The sequence below is a fragment of the Sinohyriopsis cumingii genome, chromosome 12 (assembly GCF_028554795.1).
Source record: "Sinohyriopsis cumingii isolate HCF-2022 chromosome 12, ASM2855479v2, whole genome shotgun sequence".
In the NCBI taxonomy this organism is placed as follows: Eukaryota; Metazoa; Mollusca; class Bivalvia; order Unionida; family Unionidae; genus Sinohyriopsis; species Sinohyriopsis cumingii.
This window is the reverse complement of record NC_142972.1, coordinates 99,652,831-99,672,854: the sequence shown is the minus strand read 5'-3', so window position 1 is coordinate 99,672,854 and position 20,024 is coordinate 99,652,831. Positions and strand designations below refer to the sequence as shown.

Sequence of the window (20,024 nt, the reverse complement as noted above, 5' to 3'; positions counted from 1 at the left end):
CTGATTGTAGATAATACATTGCTTATTGAGATATCTATATGAATAATTAGAGGCTAAAAATTTTCAAGGATAGGTACATGTACCTGTGAATAACATATTATGTTGAGCTTCAGTGTTGCTATGTTTCATTGATGTTTCCTAATTCCATTGGATTGCATGAAGTTTAAGTGAGACACAATTATTAAATAATAATGACAATTAAACAATAAACAAAATCATAATACAGGTAAAACCCATTATAATGCAATGCTTGGGATCCAAAAAATAATATTTCAATATAAGCAGGATCGCGTTAAAATTGTTTCGTAAAACTTCCCCATAAAAAATATGCATTGAAATGTCGATGTCATCAGTTTTAACTAACCTCTTGATCACATAATCTGCTAAGGATATGAATAATCAACTTTTCGGAGAGCATGTTTTAGGATGTTAAAAAGAGAGGTCACCTTAAATTACAAAATGCGAGCCATGGTGGCATTGCGTTATAAGCAGAATCATGTTATAATGGGTTTTACCTGTACCTACTGAAATGTTTCTGCCTAACTCATTTTTGGGTTGGTCTTCTATGTATCTCATATTTGCCAAAGGTCAGCCGATTTTTATCGAAAGACTTGAAAGCCATCATGGACAACATTTGATCCATTTGCTACTTAATTACACCTCATACAACATTATGCATTTGGTTTTTAACTCTCCAGATAAGGTAATCTATTAACAGCTTGTAGTTCTTGTTAGCCTTCATAATCTGATCACTCAACCACACATGATTGCAACATTTCTGGTCCCAGTAGAACACATAAATACACTGATATGTTTTGAATTTAAAAAAAGAAAAGTCCTTTAGCTTTTCAAAGGCTGTAGATTTCAACTATAAAACAGCATGTACTGTAGATGGGCATTAAAAAGGTATTTTTTGTCTTGGAATCACATGTATTGGTGAGCAATCACAAATGCCAAATTTGATAAAAGTCAACAAAGCATTATAAACATGAAAGATAATCTCAAAACAATCCCAACTTGATTCAGTTATGACCACTTAAGCATGATATTAATGAGCTGTTAGCTCTGCTCATTTCATATTGACTGTGCATATGTGCAATAGTATTGGCCGATAAGGTGTAAATAGTAATTGGACAAATGTGATTTATCATTGTATGGACAGTACATAAAGTAATTAAAAATGATGCTCCAACCCAAATAAGCATGCATCATAAAACTACACAGATTGGAATTCTCATGCATCAGAAATAGGTAGAACTTAATTTCCAAGCATCAAAAGCTGAAGGTACACATCTGTTGAGAACCCTGCATGAAAGTCATGAGAATTTGTACTCCGTGAATTTCAACTAACTCACAGGGCATTCAGTAAGGCCACTGTGATAGCCATTTTAAAATTATGTTATTCTGTTCCTTCTGAATGGATGGTCATGTCATCATTGGTAATCATAGGATATCAAACTTAACAATTTAAAAAGAAGAGAAAACAGTCCATTTTTTAATTTCTTCTGCCTGTATTAGTCTCTTCAAGTGACTCCAAGTTTTAAATTTTCCGTTGTGTTTTAATCACAGTTTATGGTTCCCAAAGGAAGGGATCATTTTACAATTGCTCATTGCTAAGACATTTAGAATATAGAAACTTTTGTTATTCTTTCCATTACAAAAGAAATTAATCATCATTGTGGGAGTAGTTTGCTTAAAGAATTGTCATGCTTAAAGTATTTAAACTTCACTACCTAGGTTCTTGAATGGGGATGTTGCATGTGCAAATGCAGTTGTGGAACCTTGCTCTGATGAATCAAAGATAGACAGCTTGGATGCCTTTTTAACACATGTTCGATTTATGAAGGCATGTCAATTTCCCAAAGGTGTGGTTTTCAATTCAGGCAAGGTAAGACTGCTCAGTACAATAGTAATTTTAGTTTTTTCTTCTACTACAGCTCCTATACATAAATCTGTATGTTCATTTGTATGTCTTAATGTTATTAGGCACATCTCTCCAGGACATAATGGTTTGCAGGGTTATCCATATGTTTTAGATACTTTGAATTTTACACAAGTGAATGTGGCTACCTAATTAAAGTGACTAAATTTGTTTACACTGCATCATTGCATTGTTAATTTTGATGTATAAATTTTCCATATGGCTAAAAATAAATGCAGATTATCGGCCTTAAGTTTGTGCTATTACACAAGTTAGTGTGAAATTTTCATTGATCAGCTGATAATGTGAAATATGTCACATGCCATGCTATATTAGACATAATTAAATTTAACATGTGAAATACAGTGACTAACATTTTTTTAAGATGAAATGGCAGTGTCATAATAATTTAAAAACAACAAAAACAGTAATTTCTGGGAAAGCAGAAAATAGTAGTGACTTGGTATTATCTGAGAATGCTTCATGTAATTTGGAAAGATTATCATTAAGACTGATTGCAATGAAACTATTCATTTTGATGTTGCAGTGAAATAATATGTTTGATCATTTTTGAACAGTTGAATGTTATTGGACAATATATTTGCTGTATTGTTATCTTTGATGCAATATTAGCTTATCTAATTTTGATTAAACTTGAAATAGGGACCTAAATGTCTTTAAGATCACTGATGATTTATATAATGAGCTGAGATCCATGCATCTTGATGAAATCTTGCATCTCATTGCTTGATCTAATTAGCATAGTGAAGGCCTTATACAACATGCTGACATGGTACATTTTATTTTATTCATGATACTACAGGAGAGACAGATCTTTGACTTCAGAGTCAATCAGCAGCATGAAATAAAAGTTTCAAGTTCTTCTTACATCATTGATAATATTATATTTATATCTCATTATTGAAGAGTAAAATGAAATTGGAGTTGCAGAGGATGAAGATATTTCCTTTTCACATTTGTCCTGGGCTGGAAGATTCACTCCTTCATTCATATTCACATACATGACAAGAATCAGCTTAGGAGTTGAAAAATAACTATTTCTGGATGAATTTTTAAGCCAGTTATTGATAAATACATTTTATTCCAGTCATTGATAATACATCTGTAATTCAGCAATTGTCTCATTTATATTATCGATGGAAATATTTATTGCCATTTAATAACAGTTGTTTCCTCTTGTGATGAATCTCTGTTAGATGCATAATAATCTAATTTTGAACTAAATTAGATTTATATGAGCATCCCATAAACTAGGAATACTCATCATTTCCTATGAAAGCAGAAGTGTTTTGAATTTAGTGACTGGTTTCCAGAACGTTGCTATTAAAAAGTGCTTAGTTAATCTAAAATTTCAGTGAAGATTCTATATGGTATGGACTGATTTGCAAATATGGTTATTTGTATCAGTTTTATATGCATTTGTCTACAGATATTACTCAATGTCATCATTAATAATCTGAACAGAAGGCTTGACTGGTGTTCACACATTTTCATTGGTGGTCAGAAAGATGAAATAAAGGGTAATGAAAATTAAAGGCTAAAACAACCAGCAGAGAAAATAAAATTGCAGCAAATGCAGTGTGATTGAACAAAACATAAGAGATACATTTAACATGCATGCCTTGCTGAAGTATGCTGAATACAGAGTGCTTCTTTGTCAAGTTTGTTGCAAATATCCATCCTAATAAGACATAAAATCATATTTTGTAGTGGGTTTAAAAGACGGATTTGGGAAGGAAAAATTGAAAGTTCATGATGAAAGTAAGAATTGCACAAAATTTGCATGACTTGGCACACTTAGAAAGCATTGATGTGCAGATCTCACAGATTAGATTCAAGTCACACATGTTAAAAACAAACTTTGCAATATACAACTTTTATTTAACTGTTAATTCTTACAATGCTTGACAAGACATATCACACAATTGGCAGATACATCCTTTTGCATGCCACATCTGTCTAGGCAACTGTTTATATATATATATATATATATATATATATATATATATATATATATATATATATATGGGTTCACTGGTATGATATGAATATTTGTTAAACTAAATTTGACTGGCACTTTGGAACCTAGAACAAGCATTCTGTAAAAGTTTCAGAATGGCATCAAGGAAGTTTTACAGATGTATGTTTAAAATATGGGCTGCCTCGACCACCAAAATAGCTGACTCCCAACATGGTTCATTTTTAGATGACGAATTTGTTTGCCAATAATGGCTGATATTAATGATTTTTTAATTTATGAATTATACCAGATTATTGAAGATGGGAAAGTATCAATGAGATACAAGTGAGTGCTTTCAAACCTGAAAATGGTGTTGAAAGTGAGTCCAACATGCATGCTCTTTCAGCAGTATTTCAAAATTAAATGTAGAAAAGGCAAAATACCAAGGCTAATTAAATACAGACAATTTAAAAGTAGATTTAAATTTTCCTTTCTTTGTTCAAACAATTTAATCCTGAGAGATCTTGTGCTGCAAAACATACAGTGTTTAAGATAAATTTAATAAATAAGAAACTAAAATGAAAATAAAAAGTAAAGATATTTATTTGATCAGAATAAGTATGTCTGAACAATCAGACTATGGCATTGGTGGACTTAAGTGCCTAATATATTATTTTGGAGCAGATAAGAAACTTGGCATAATAGTCTGCAAAGCACTGATTTAAGAAAGTGAATCTTTGAAACTTGCTTATGTTAGTGAAAAGAAAAAAATTTAAGCAGACATATCCAAAATGCAATGCATATGAGCTGTGAAAAATTATACATTAAGGTCATAAATAACATTTTCCCAACTTGTTCTAGCTGACTAAAAGCTAGCTATGTACATACCCCTTCAGACAGTAGGCTGTGAATTGGGGATCTCAGCACAGAAAAATATTCATTCACAGATATGGCTCAGGTTAAGCTCAGAAACAATAAACATATTGCTGCTTATACAATTTGATGTGACATATTTCAAAGATTTTGGTTTCAGTCGAGTTCTAAGAGTGGAGATGGAAGAAAGAGAGATATTGAAATTTTCGGTAAATATTGAACTGTGGCTGTTTCATCCGTTCCCTCCTTTTTTGACCTCCCCTACCCCCAGTTTTTGTATCAACGGGGAGCTGCCCTCCTTCTGTAAAATTTTGGCATCTCTGCATTATAATCTTGCCAAACCATTGATAAAAGTAGATGAGAAGAATTGGAAGATGTATGAAAACTTTTAAGTTCCAACTTTGATGTATTGGATGTTGTCTTCTTTATCAAGTTTAGCACATTATGTAATTTGACTTTAGGTACAAGTTGCACCATTAATCATAGTTGTTAAAAAAAGAGAAGCAACCAAAGATATGTAGGACTTGAGAATATTAAGCATACATGTATATGGAGAGGGGACTAATACATTACTGAACAAGAATTTGTATTATTTCCATTACTTGTTGCTGTGATGGACATCTCTAACTAAGCTTGCAGACAGTAGCTCTTGTACATGGACATGCTGAGAGACTTAAAGATGGAATTTAGAAAGGACTTTTTTTGGTTGGTTTATAAGTGCCTCTCTGTTAGACAATCTGACTGGCATAACTACATACAGAGCAGTAGTAAATCTTGGAATGCAGAATGGGGCTGTTATGTTCAGTTGAAGTGAACTGAATGATTACAGAAAGGATGAAGAGAAGTGTCATAGTTGCATAACTGTTGTGCATTGCATTGCACCCAGTTTAGAATTGCCAATGTGTGGTACAAGCACAGATTGTAAATAATTAATATTTTGAGGAATTTTTGAAGGGCATATTAATGTTATAATATTATTGAGCATAAACAAGGAAGGAACCCTACGACATTGGACAAAGATCTCAAGCAATATGGTAGGGTGCAGTAAGTTTTGTTTCCAGTCAGAAGAAGGCATAATCATGGGAATCCATGTTGGACAATTATGGAATTACTATCCACTTGCAAGATATTGACAGCTGCAAGGATTTGGCAGCTTCTGGATCCTGATGGTACCTGATAGAAGTGAAAAAAAGAAAGGTTCAGCACTTCATGATAGACTTTACAGATGTTATCACCTATGTCTCCAAACTTGCCCAACTGAAAAATTTTCTAAAATCCAAACATTGGTAGTTTCTGCAAACATTCTTAGACAAGTGCTAAAATGCTGACTTCATTGACTGAAAGATAGCTTGGAAGCAAAACAAAACAATGCAGACAGAAGAGGAATTTATCCTTTTCTAGCTACTGTTGTCTTTTATTTGTATTATGATATCTATCCATCTGTTCATTACCAGTTTTGCTTTTGCATAATAACTTCAGTTGTCACATTTTGTGGATGGTTTACACTTAGATAAAGAAAAACCCTATAATTTTGAGGATTAAAAAGCCAGATTAAGGTTGTTTTGACTAAAAGAAGAAATTTTTCCTGCACAGTAACTGAAATCCTTCATCATCCACAGTTACCAAACTTAGTGGATATCTTGTACGTGAGGTTAGTAATTCCCTATTGATTTCAGAATCAAAGATCTGGGTAACTCTGAAATTTGAAAAATGGTCTCCACACATTAACACTAAGTTTGCATCACAAACCATGCCCAACCTTTGTGGATTGCTTGCACTTAGATAAGGAAGAAGCCTATTGATTTGGACGCTCAAAGGTTAAAGGTCAAGATCTCTCTAAATTAGAGAAGAAAAATAGTTTCTGTACAAATATTTCAGTGATTGACATGAGTACTGTTAATGGAGAGTGCATAATGTGCCATTAACAGTACTCATATTAAGTTTCAAATGAAGACTAACAACAAAGGAAGAATTCATCAACACACAGAAATTGAGAGATTGGTGGGAAGCTATTCCTCCCTACTTACCAATGAATAGTAAAGACAATGATGTGATGAACTGAAAATGCACATGAGTACATTTAAAGGTATTGATGCACATGCGTGTTCTCCAGTATGTAAATCATGAGAGCTGGTATCCATCATGCTGATCTTCTTGCTTGCTACAACTGATTGTGACTGGTTCACTTGTGTCAACAGGACTTCGCTGAAAGCATCCTTGGAACAAGAAACACTGTCATGGCTGTGGCTAGTACAGTTCTAACAGACTTTCAATACCTAAGAGCACTGTATACTGACTGAATTATGGTAAGGGAAACAGACATGCAAGGATATGGCTGCCCAGGACTCAGGAAATCTACCACAACAATCCAAGAACCTGAAGTGTTTGCATCCCAACGTTCCGCTTCTTGGCTGGGGCCTTTGTGCATAATCTTTGAGCTTCATTACTCAAAATCATGATATACTTTTTATGTATGATGTGAATGTTGTAAAAAATAACTTTTTCTTTGGCAGGTACATAAGTCTAGAATTTGAAATGATAATCATTTCTTTCTACTGAATAAACGGAATAAGTTCAGAGGTGAAAAAACAAATAAAATCACAGAATGATTTTTTTTCATCTTTGCTCTGCTAGACATGCCAGAGATAGCCTTCAAAATTATACACATATCAACGATTACAGTTTCTGCATGAAAAGTAAAAGTTATAAGTCTCTTCCCCAGCAGGTAAATGAGCATTTATTCAAGGCTTGACTGGTGTTTGAAATATTTGGTCTTCACTCTCATGTGCTTATTTCCCTTGCTGATATGCAGAATTGTTAAATATCGTAGAATATATACTTTCACACAACAGAATTAAATCATCGATAGTTAAACATAAGATAATATTTGAAAGTGATTGCTTCTTCTTCCTTCTAATGGTTACCAAGGAAACGGCTATCTAATGCATCTATTGATGTACATAAACTAATATTTAATAATAAATGCTTCTCATTCAATCACATGGTTACTATAGAAACAGGTAAAATGTTATATTGGGTCTTTTATCTGGCAACTCAGGCATCCATTTTCATAATCAGTAGACCCAGGGATGCAGTGTGATACAGGTTATATGTTGCTTTACTGTACTGCTGTATGTAGCATATTCTGAAAAAGTAGAGGTTCCTGCCACAACTCAAATAAGTTAAAACCAGATAAACAGTTTAAGGGGATTCTGATTCATAATTGCATTTGGGGAGTCAATTTTCTTCGGACTTGCCAGTTGTAGGTAAGGCATAATGATTTTCTTTTGATGTTAAAGATTGAAATGGTATATCTAATTCTATTATTATTGTCAAAAATAGATTCTCTAATGTTCAGAATTTCTTATTTCAAGTTCTGATTCCTTCTTGATGGAATGGTAGGAATTTCAACATTTTTGTTCACTCTGCTTCAGGTCAATTTTGACCGATTTTGTGAGAGAAATGTCGAGGCTTTTCAGATTTGTCAGTGATGTGAATTAATGAAGATATTTTGTCCAAAAATAGAACACTGTAGTAAATGCCTCTAAAATGTTAAGCTAATAGATTCAATCTTATAGACAACTTTATTTAATCTAAGCCTTTTAAATAAATCTTAAATCTTGTTGATTTCAGACTTTTACATAACCTACCTTTATAACAGGAGTTTGAGAAAGCACTTCTGAAGAAAACCAGTTTTACCAAAAGAAGGTTCCATGGAATATATAGTCTTCAAAAATGAATGATGTCTTGTTGTTTGTTTTATATGTTTATTATAAATTGAATACCAAGTCATAAATCTTGTACCTTTGATAAGAAGTGATCCAAATGAAAAGGCAATCACCCATGCTTCATAGTGTTTGAACCCAGATACCTGGCCAAATGCCATATCTGTCAAATTTGATTTGAAGCTAATATTAGCTTGATCTCTTCAAGGAATCTGGAGGCAATAGAAGAAAATCGAATTCTCTCAGGAGCAGTGTAGGCTTCTTGTTATTTTATTGTGGTCAAGTTGATACAGGTTCAAAACCATCAGTGCAATACTGTTATATGTATGTCTACTCATGCATGCATTTTTTTATGGTCTCCATTCTTTTACCTTTCAGGTTGGTCACAATTATGGGGAATACAGAGAGAAATTTGAATATAATGTTGAAGATTGGCTAGGAAAGGGATATTATGGAAAGGTAGAAAGAATTTTGGACCAGAAGTCGTCAAGTAAATGTGCACGCAAAAAGGTAAGTTACAGATGTATTTCCTGCGATTTCTAAACCATTTCAATCTGTTCTTACTTTATAATAAAGCAGCCAGTACACAAATTTATACTGTCATGTCATTGACAAAACTGAGTTAAAGTGGTAGAAAATGCCTAAATCAGTTTTCTTTATTGATATTAATGGATTTTAATCAGCTTTGATTATAAATATGAATTTTAAGATTAAAACATAAAAAAGAAGGCAAAATGCACCTTTGCATGTGTAGGTATTGGCAGACCCAGTTCCCAGTGTACCAACTTTAATCTTAGACAGTAATAATAATAATAATGATGATGAGTAATTGATTTGTATGGTGTTTTATGGCACAGCAACACAAGTCGGTCATTTAGTACCGAGGCTAAAGTGTCCAAGGACACAAAGGTAGCTGACCCCGGCTGGTCAAGGGATAAGATTCAAACCCCCATCCTTTCAGTCATGAGTCTGACACACTAACCACTGAGCTCCCAATAAAAATAATAATATAATAATGATAATTCTTTATTTGATGAGGATAGTTCAGTTAGAATTCAATGAATTTTTTTCTACCTTGAGGTCCACAGCTGCTTTCTAAAGGTAATGAGAGACTCGCACAATTTCATGTGTATTTCAGATACCTTTATCAGATTTCCGTGAAGAGGAAGTGATGGCCTTGAATGAATTATCGGGCACAGGAGTCTCACCTGACCTCTATGCATATATGATGGAGGGAAAGTATGTCTACATTTTGATGGAGGAAATCACAGATGGCAAGTTTGATGAGGATTAAGTAATGAGAAATAAAACCTTTTTTAATGTACCCATGTCAAAATATTATGTGATGGTCCACTTACTCCTCTCTTATTGTGATTCAATACTTTGTACAAATCTTTTTAGCCAGATTTGCAAGAAAGTTTAAAAGATTATACATACATACATACATATATATATATATATATATATATATATATATATATATATATATATATATATATATATGTATATATATATATATATAAACAAAATTAAGTGCACATTGAAATTCTTTTACCTTGTATGCCTTCCCATTTTATCAAAATCAATAACAGAGATTTCAGTATGTGTGAAAAAAAAATTTGAATCAGATGTCCTAGCACCAACGTTTACTGCTGCTTCAGAGTAGTGCCTTCAAGACCTGAGATAAATAGTAAGATGACATGATGGGAAAGTCAGTTCATGTTTTTGTTACCAGTTTTACCAATGTTTGAGAATTTATTCACTGAACACCAGATGGATATAGCGGTGATGAACCATCTATAAAGATGAATGACACAGTTATTGTATATTATTTTGTCAATGCAGACCTTGCAAATCATAATGCACCAAATAAATGGAAAGGCCTCAAAATCATGGCATAAAAACACAACTGAGTGGTGAAGATTTTGAAGAAGCAAAGAAAGTTGAAAATGGAGTCACAGCTGAAAAAGATTCAGTTGGACTTGGGTCATGTCCTTTTCTGTTCGGGACCACAACTACTGATTGGCGGAGAGAATGAAGTGAAATATCTTATTGTAAACTTACTGGACTATTACTGATTTTGATATGTCACGTATGAAGAAGATAGGCTTATAACAAATTGAATATTATTTTCCAGTAACAACATCCATTAATTTTACAATCTATTAACTCAAAATTAATAGTATTGCCCTGCTAAGACATGGTTATGTGAGACCTATATATTACAGAAGAGTTTAAAGGGTCTTTGTTTTAAAGTAGAAGAAATATGTAAGCTCTTTATTAAAATAGGAATGCTGCTTGTGGTATAATATTTTGAAATATGAAATAAAAATATTAAAAGTATTCAAAATTCAACATTTTTGTGTGCTCAAATTATCCCAATTGTAATGCAAATGTGTATTAAATTTTATGAAATCTATTTCCATTAATACTTTTAATTACAATTAATTTGTCTTGGAGTAGATTTTCATTTTCTTTCCAATATATTCATTCTCATATATGACATCATTAGAACTCATTAATATCGTTACGTTTAATAGAACTGACCTCCTCTTAAATTTTCAAACCTAAATATCTTGAAAAGTACTTGACAGAGTTTGATAAAGTTTTGCTTGTTAGGAGATGATAAATAACGTTATGCTGACAATGTTACCATATTATAAAGGCCTGGATTATAAAATTCTGGATTTTTCTTCTTTCAGCTACTGTGCTGTCAAAACTTATCCTACGACTTCAGGAGAATGAACATAGGGCGAAGATTGTTCTGCGCCTATTTTTGGATATTTTAGCAGCTTTGTTTAAAATTCATGACAAATTATGGTTGCATAATGATTTGCATGGTAAGTAAAATACTTACATATATATAGTATATTTCTTCTAAACCCTTTATTGTTTTTACTCTTGTAGTGCATTTTAAAGGAAAACAAGCTGCTTGTGATGAGCCTATTTTATTAGCTCTACGCATCACAAACCAGAAGTGACTATACGATGTCCTTTTGTCTGGCATCACTTAGCACAAGTTTGTTATCAGATGGCTCCAAAGGTACTGACAGGATTGCAATGAAACTGTACAGACATGTTCATCACAAGGTCATGCAAGTGCCCCTTAGACAGCCAGTATAGCAACCACAGCAGCTATTTAGAAACTTTCGTGATCACCACTACTCATAATCAGATGGACATATTGACACAGAAATTTTACAAAAAGACTTCTAGTTGGGCTTAAAGGAAAACTACTGATTCATTAAGCCTTTCCTGGCATTTTGAAAATCTTATTGCTGCTCTTCCTGAGCAGGCTGTTATATGTCATGGACTCTTTTACTGAGAGATTCTTATGAGATCAGGTTCATCTTAAATAAAACTAGGGCTGATCTGACACCCATTATGGCCACTGTCTTAAAAGTCTTGTTACTACTGCTCCATCTCCAATTCATGGTTGTATCAGCATGGGATTGTCACTAAATGACCTATTGTGATGTCTGTCAGTTCAACAATAGAAATTAGGCCAATCTGACACAACATATGACTGCAATGAAGGCCATTTAAAAAAATGTTTCTTTCTGGACAGATGATAATGACCAAAATTAAAACAGCAGCCTCTTGAGAAAGATGTTATTGCAACACATCCTGAATGAATGTTATATTGATGTTTTGTTCTTACTAGTTGACTTGCAATGACTAGTTATTGGTAAAATGAATGTGATGCCAATCTTACAACTATGGCCATGAAATAGTTTTAGCACTTGGAAGTTAAAAAGAAAGAAAAAACGGTCTTGAATTCTTGGAATTCTAGTAGAGCATTAGTCCTGTTCAGGGACTTTATTTAAGTGTTTTATGTGTAGACAAAATGATATTTACCTTAATATTGCCATTTAGCACCCTTGTAAGGAACTGTTTCTCAATCTTCATTAAGCAGCAGTTTTCTTTGATATGCAGTATGTAAGTTTTCACCTTTGAATGCAGTAATAGTCTGTACAATGCAAAATCAGTTGTGATTATGAGAGAAGTTGTCAGTTGATTGAAATTGACTAAAAGAGATTTTGTCAAGATAATTCAGATATAATTTTATTTCAGACATATGTATCATAGTAGTTTGGCACAGTATCTTGATAAAGTTTTGAGTTCATTAATTGAATCAGTAATTGCTTTCTTGCAGCAGGTTTTCAGAATAGTTTGCACAGACTTGTTATTCTTCCTCCAGTTGCCTCCATAATCTAAATTGATCTTCATTATTTACTATATTGCGTTATGTATATTTAATTTATATTGTGCACTTAACTGTTTTCCATGATTGATGGTTGTGGATGGAGCTTCACATACCAGGCTTGTGTCATGATTTTAGGTGGTAAACAAAATGTTTACTAGAATTGAGTTCAAGGCCTAACCTAGTTTATGAGTTGGTGGAGTTGGCCGAATTTCACATAAGGAAGATCAGCTTTCCAAAACATTTGGTTGCATTGTAGGTAATGAGTGGTTGTGTGTGTGTGTGTGTGTGTGTGTGTGTGTGTGTGTACATATAAGGGACTTAGTAAACAAATAATTCATTCCTGTTTTATGATTAGTCTGTGGAATCATTTACAGTTTTGTTGATATAATATAAGAGGAATTACTAAATTATTTATTGCAATTACAGTGCTCTTTGACTTCTGGACTAACAATACTTTCAGGATATTATGAACTTTTTCAAAGAAATTCTTGATTGCATTGTGGTACTTCAGAAGATTCAAGACTTGTTACATAAGGACATTCAGGACTTTTATGACATTCAGTAATATTGGAATTCATTCAGAACATTTTATAGTAGTGGACTTGTGATAAGACATTTAAAATTATTTGGAATATAATTATTATCACTGTGTTTCTTAAATTTTCATTTTGTAACTTAGGGAAATAAATAACTTGTTGATTTTACTGAACTTGTTGGTTTTGCTTTTCTCTGTTACATAGTTTAAGACCTAGAGTTGTGACATTATTTTAGTATTATTTTGTGTGTTTTGTTTTCAACAATCCCCATGCTGTCTTTATTGCAACAGCAAATCGGTAGATCAACGTTTCAAGGATAGACTGCATTGAGTGTAGATGCAAATGTTTTAAATTAATCTGTCATATATGTATATTTTTATTCACTTAGTAGGTTTAAAACTAAAAAATATAGTTTTCCTTTGTCTATATGTCGTAATTATTGCTTCTAGTCTCTTCATAACTTAACATGGACTATTGAATCTGTCTGAATATTTCTTTTGTTGCATTGTATCTGTAATGAATAATTACTGCAGTATTTACATTATTTTTTATTTAAAGCTGAATGAATTCATATGACCCTATTCTATTGTGATCTCAGTGTATTTTATTAATTTTATTTTGTCACCCATTTTGCCGTTTCCTTTGTAACAGATGACTATAAATCTGCAATATAACATTTGCATCTAAGCAAAAGATTCAGACTGGGCATTCATTTTGTTCATGTTTATTGGGAGTTCATCCTTCTTTAAAATTCTGTTCCATTCATTACTAAAGCTTCAGTTTTTATACAGTACATAAGAAATACCACCTTCAGAGAAGAGCAAAGACATTAGAAATAATGACATCTTAGGAGGGTAATCAGTTTGCTAAATACACATTTATTAGTTATCTTAAATCACAATTAACATTTTATTGATATGTGGGCATGTAAATCCTCTTTGATCATTATGTTAATAGAGATATGCAAAATCACGTTTATCCATTCATAGCTAAACTAATGCATTAATACTGACATGGTGTGATGCACTTTTGCTATACCTAAAAGACAGCAGAGTAGAAATGTTGCGACGATGTAGAATTAATATGCCAAACTTTAATTTAGCTCAAGATTTTATTGTATGAGCTATGTGTTGTTTTTGTAGAAAATAGCATGTTAGATGTCATTTGTTTTACATCATGAAAGTTATTTCTGATTTCTGTTTTAGTATCATTTAGCTTGTTATCAAAGATGCTGGTTAATTTCAAGGGTAACAATAAAAAAAATATAAGTAATGTTTCAGATTTGGTTGTTTTGTCACATGAGGCTAGCATCTAACTACATAAAAGTTTTGTCAAACTTAAAGATAAAATTTTTTTAAAAATAAACCATAGAAAATTCTGGTAGAAAACTTGTGGTCTTTTATTTAAGAATTTAATGTAACTTTTTGTTTCATTGGTGTTTGTGCATCACAAATTTTTTAAATCCTTAAAGTATCCTTATGTATCCAAAGAATCAAGGGATATTTACATACATAATTTGTATTTACATATAGTTGGTTCTAAACTAAAATAGTTTCTATCTGACATCCAATGCAACCACGATGTTGACCATCTTGAAAATCTTCTTACTGCTTATGATTTTTAGAGGCGGTTTTAACACTATAAGTTGAAAAACAGAACAGTTTTATATTGTTCATGAAATTTATGCTTAGCAGTAGTACTCTGCAGATACATTCCCTGATCATGTTAATATTAGGAGATATAATCCTACTATCTCCTTAATCAAGGACTCTAAAGAGATGAAAATTTGTCTCTTACATCATATCTATGAAGGGTAATAACTCTTGCTCATTACCTTCCCTTGCCACATACAGGTATCACTAACTTTTCAGCTTAACTTCTATACAGCAGTATCATACGAGACATCTCCTATGATGCCAAAGCCAAAGTTTTATTAAATTCTAACCATCCTTACACAAAAAATTTCACAAAATATTCGCAAAATTAAAATATATCTACATCTGTATAAGAATAAGTATTAATTTAAAAAAAATCCCAAATCCAGTAATACAGGATTGGGATTCATCTGAATTAACATTTATTCTTATACAGGTGCTAAATAATTTTTTGTAAATATTTTGTAAAATTTGTACACTTTCTCAGATTAGGCAATGTTTAGACCATGTGGTACAATATGCAATCATTGATATAATTAGTGATGGGTATTATTTTAGCGACTTTTAACACTCTGAATCATTAATTTATACATTTTCGTTTTGTTTTATCTTCATTGTTTCAGTGTAAACTGTCAGTGAAATATAATAAATGCAACAATTTCAAGTTGTGCCTTGCTTGTACAAAATGTAATTCACTAGTACCATGCCGTATGCACTATTATGGTCTGAAGAGACTATGCTTTTATGAAATTTCACTAAGGCTTAGAAAGAGGGTAATGCCAATGCAAAATTTAAAATTCCTTCAAAATATTATGACCCAGTAGGGAGTGTATTCCCATTTTTTGTCAGCCCAGATTGTGTAAGTCCCCAGTATGTCTGAACATGGGCTTGTCGGACTGGGTGCATGGCATTATTAATGGATCTATCCTTTACAACCATATAGCCATCCAAAGCTGCCCATGATCACCCAACTAGTCCAGCCAGTCTGCAAGCCAATCCCACCATCACCATCAAGGGATCTTACTGAAAGATCTGTCCATGTTGCCTGGCCTGTGGCTGCATCCTTCAACAAATGCAGAGATCTTAATGATAGATTTGCCATCCTTAGATGTTTACAGCTACAAGCAGTTGCAATTATCGAGATCTTAGTGATATATATGTACATCTTGCCAGGTATATGGCTTCATCTCTCTACAGTAATAGAGATCTTGATGACAGATTTGTCTGTCCTAACATGCATAGGGCCACAATTACAATTACTGGGATCATAGTAATAGTTTTGTCCATCTAGCCTGTTCTGTGGCTTCATATCTCTATACAGTAAAACCTGTTATGAGAGACCGCCCCTTCTGCCAACCAAAAGCGGTCTCTCAAGACAGGTGGTCTCTCATAAGAGGTGTGTGAAAATGGACTGGTTTTCAGGGTCAATAGTTAGCATTGTTGAAAAATAAATAAATACCCATACTCACTGTACATGTATCATATCCTTTATTCATGAATCTTGTTAAATAATGCATGCATTCCTCTCAAAATATCTTTATATAATAAAGATATACATCTATCAAACAACGAAAATAAAATTTATATTTCAACATCACATTAATATGTACAAAAAATGAACAGTTAGATCTGATGTATATATCTTATTTTATACACTTATTCACTGTTTTTTTAAAAGAAATCCATTATACTTCTTTGTTGACATGTTTTACTCAGCTATTTGGTCTGAAGATGTATCTCAATTATTGCCTTTTCCTGAATCAACTTTCCACTTACTGGTATGTTTTTACTCCTTGCAACACAAAACCACTCCCATACTCGCTCGTTCAGATCTCCGTAAACTGTCCGTCGTGCCGTGGCATATTTCCTCTGTGCTTGTGCACCTTTCTGCCATTCGTTTCTAATGGACTTCTTGTCTTTGATTACATTTTGAACTTGCGTTTTACCGACGCTTAAGCTGACTGCTATTTTGCGAGTGGTCTCACCTTTTTCATTTCTTTCAATGACATTAATCCTTTCTTCCAGTGTTAAAATTTTTCTTTTTTTCAGTGGAGATTCTGCCGTTGTTATTAGTGTTGACGTTATAAAGACTATAGGTTTTGATCAGGTTTTGGGGAATTGTGGAATAAATATATATTATGTACCAATGAATGAAACCAAAAGACATAATTAACTCATCAGGAAACAATACTGTACATTTATTTAAATCAACAGCGTTATAGCTCGATAAACAAATGTTCCGACCATCTGCACCCACGTAAACAGATTGTGGCTTGGTGAAACACTAACAAAAGAAATAAAAAATAATTTTAAAAAAATCCGGAAATGATTCTCACTTACTAGTATTAAAGACAATGAGCTCATTCACCCTCCAGGCATTATGGATTAACTGGAAAGCAAACGACGTACTCAAACCAACACTGAAGCCCTTTCAAACGATTTCTCACTTGGACATAAGGACTACCGGCGTTTTGTGAGTTTTCATACAGATAAAGAAAAAATACAAACCTCTAAATTGACTGCGTATATCCATCATTACTCCCTTTGATGTTACTCTTACTTGCTATTCACATGACTTCGGCACTACAATGGCGGTTAGTGACATGTACTTTAGTCTGGGGTTTACTACAGTTTACAAATTACACCGTACGCTGGAGTTGTAAATTTCACAAAACTGGTACTGTAGCAAGACAAATTATTTTTAAATACTTTATTAGAGCAATCTTTGCTATTTTTGCCGTCTTTGTTACAAAGGATTAAATGATGGTTAGAGGTGTTTATCCCGATATATGGTTGTTCAACTATAGTGTTATTTGATGTGCACTTTGTTTGCATACTACATTTATCCCGAGCTCTAATGTTTACAAAGGATTAAGTTAAGGTCAGTGGTGTCAATCTGTTTTGATTTTTTGGCTATGCGGTCGTTCATAGCAGTGTCAAAATGCATATTTTGCCAAGAAATCGTGGTCGCTGGTCGTGTTCAGCAGGTGGTCGTTCATAACAGAGCGTTTATGTAGTAAAATCGATCCGTGCATTACGATTGTGGTCGGACATGACAGGTGGTCGCTCATAGCAGAGGTCGCTCATGACAGGTTTTACTGTAGTTACAGAGATATTATTTTTAGATTTTCCATCCTGACATGCCTACGGCTACATACAGTTACAGTTACGGGGATCATAGTGACATATTCACCTGTCTTTCCAGGTCTGTGGCTTCATATCTACACAAATATGGGCAGTTACTGTTAAGGAGATCTTATCATTTGTCTTACACCGTGTAAGATAACCCAAGCACATTATCATGGATATTTTGTAATAGTTCTGTCTATCCAGCCATGCCCATGGGATAGCCAACACCAGCATAAGTTGGACCACCTTACAGCTGTAAACTAGCATTCCTTGTTGGTATGAAAAAGAATTGTGTGGAAGAACCTGCTTATCATTGATTCACTGCATGACATTGGCTATGAATTTTATAGAAATGATGTCATTGTATCATCATTGCTGCAGGGAATGGTTGATCTGAAATGGAGGCAGTCTATTAACTGTCTGGTACAAGACACTGTAGTAAAATACACTAAAATAAGTGTTAGAAATTTTTTAAGCAGTGGTTAAAATGTGTGTACCCACTTTATATAAAGTGGATTTTAAAAAATAATCTGGCCACATCAGAGTGGATTTGGAATGTTGTTGCCATGTATTTGATGTTAGATTTAGCCTCATTGGTGATTTTTGGACTGAGAGGGGGGATACTTGGCCAGCCAACATGCCTGAGAGTCATTGGTCTGAATTGCTCTTGTCATTGACATAGCAACTCAACATTAGATGGTGAAGTTTGGAGGCAGGCAGCTCAAGAATTACTCCTCCAACTTGCCACTGCCACCTGTAACCTCACTTTGGAAACCAGCCATCCCAGCAACATGGGATGGAAGATAGGCAAACCAAGCAATGAAATCTTTATCATTCCATATGTCATTCAGATCTCAACTTTACATTATCAGACAACAACCAAACCATTCTAGGAAGTACCCTTACATGGAAATTAAGTTATCAAGTTTCTCCACCCTCAAGCTTCCTGTCTCCTGCTAGTGACTTAACACCCCCTCTACCTTTTTTTGTTTGTTTTTGGTCTATGAAGAGAAAACATGGGCACCTTTTACCATCAAATGCTACTGCTCCATGGCATCTGTCACATTCAGGCATCATGGCAGAATAGACATGTCATAATAAAGACCTATTATACCTATTAGGCAAGTTTGATTTTGATTTGAATAAACCAAAATCCCTGACCCTGTGCAACTGAAATTAGTCCTATATCTTATCATGGCTTAGTTGAACCATTGGGCCAGACTTTGCTGAAGTTAACATGTTTGCTGATAGCTTTAGCTGTGGTATGCAAGTTGAGAGACTTGCCTTTTCATTCCACCCATACACTCTTCCGTTCAGGTTGGATGGTTTGATGATCATCGTGACTCAACCATGCATAGTAGCCAAGAACCAGTCACCATCAGGGACAGTCAGAGAGTTGTACATTCCCTCTCATCTGTAGATTAGTTGAGAGCAGCTGCCTTGCAAGCACTATTTGAAGTTCACAGAGAAAAGTCATGACATTCACAAAGTTATTTTACCTCCCTGTGCAGGTGAGAAAACAAGTCATCACCTCCCAAGTCAGATCTTTGTGGCTCAAGTGTGCTATATACTCGATGTACATCTCAGTAGATCAGAGCCACCTCATGAGAATTTCAGCTAATAAAATAAGACTGATCTGTGCAAGCCACCTATTTTGAATGAAACATTTTTATCTGAGATGTCATAGAAGCTGTTGACAGGCATGCAGTCAAAATACTTCTTAAATTTTTATCTTCAGGATTTAGCCTTGCAGAGACAAAACCTGAATACATTGGGTCCAGTGGCTGTATCCAAGGGAATCACAAGACCCAATTAAACTAACACAGCCTTCTTGATGCACTGGATTCACCAGTGAATTTTGATGGTAAGAAGATTTCAGTAATCTTCTTAACATGATAGAGTGGTCACTGTGAACGTGATCATATGCTGTGTTCCTTTAAGTAGGAGAGCAGGTTATCCTTTGTACATTAATTCAGTATCTCTTCCCTAGAAGGATG

The 20,024-nt window shown here is 33.6% G+C and overlaps 1 protein-coding gene across 4 annotated transcripts in view; it reads left to right on the top strand.

Moving 5' to 3' along the window:
• Nucleotides 1-20,024, top strand: part of LOC149787078 (uncharacterized) — a 103,719-nt gene that overhangs the window by 38,136 nt on the left and 45,559 nt on the right. For all 4 annotated transcript variants that reach the window (XR_016425083.1, XM_089977602.1, XM_089977603.1 and 1 more), the window contains exons 6-9: nt 1,738-1,888; nt 8,879-9,010; nt 9,639-9,774; nt 11,203-11,340. Coding sequence is in view for 3 of the 4 variants with exons in the window: in XM_089977602.1 (XP_089833728.1) it covers nt 1,738-1,888; nt 8,879-9,010; nt 9,639-9,774; nt 11,203-11,340 (557 nt within the window). In the remaining variant the exon portion in view is untranslated. The remainder of the gene's footprint in view (nt 1-1,737; nt 1,889-8,878; nt 9,011-9,638; nt 9,775-11,202; nt 11,341-20,024) is intronic.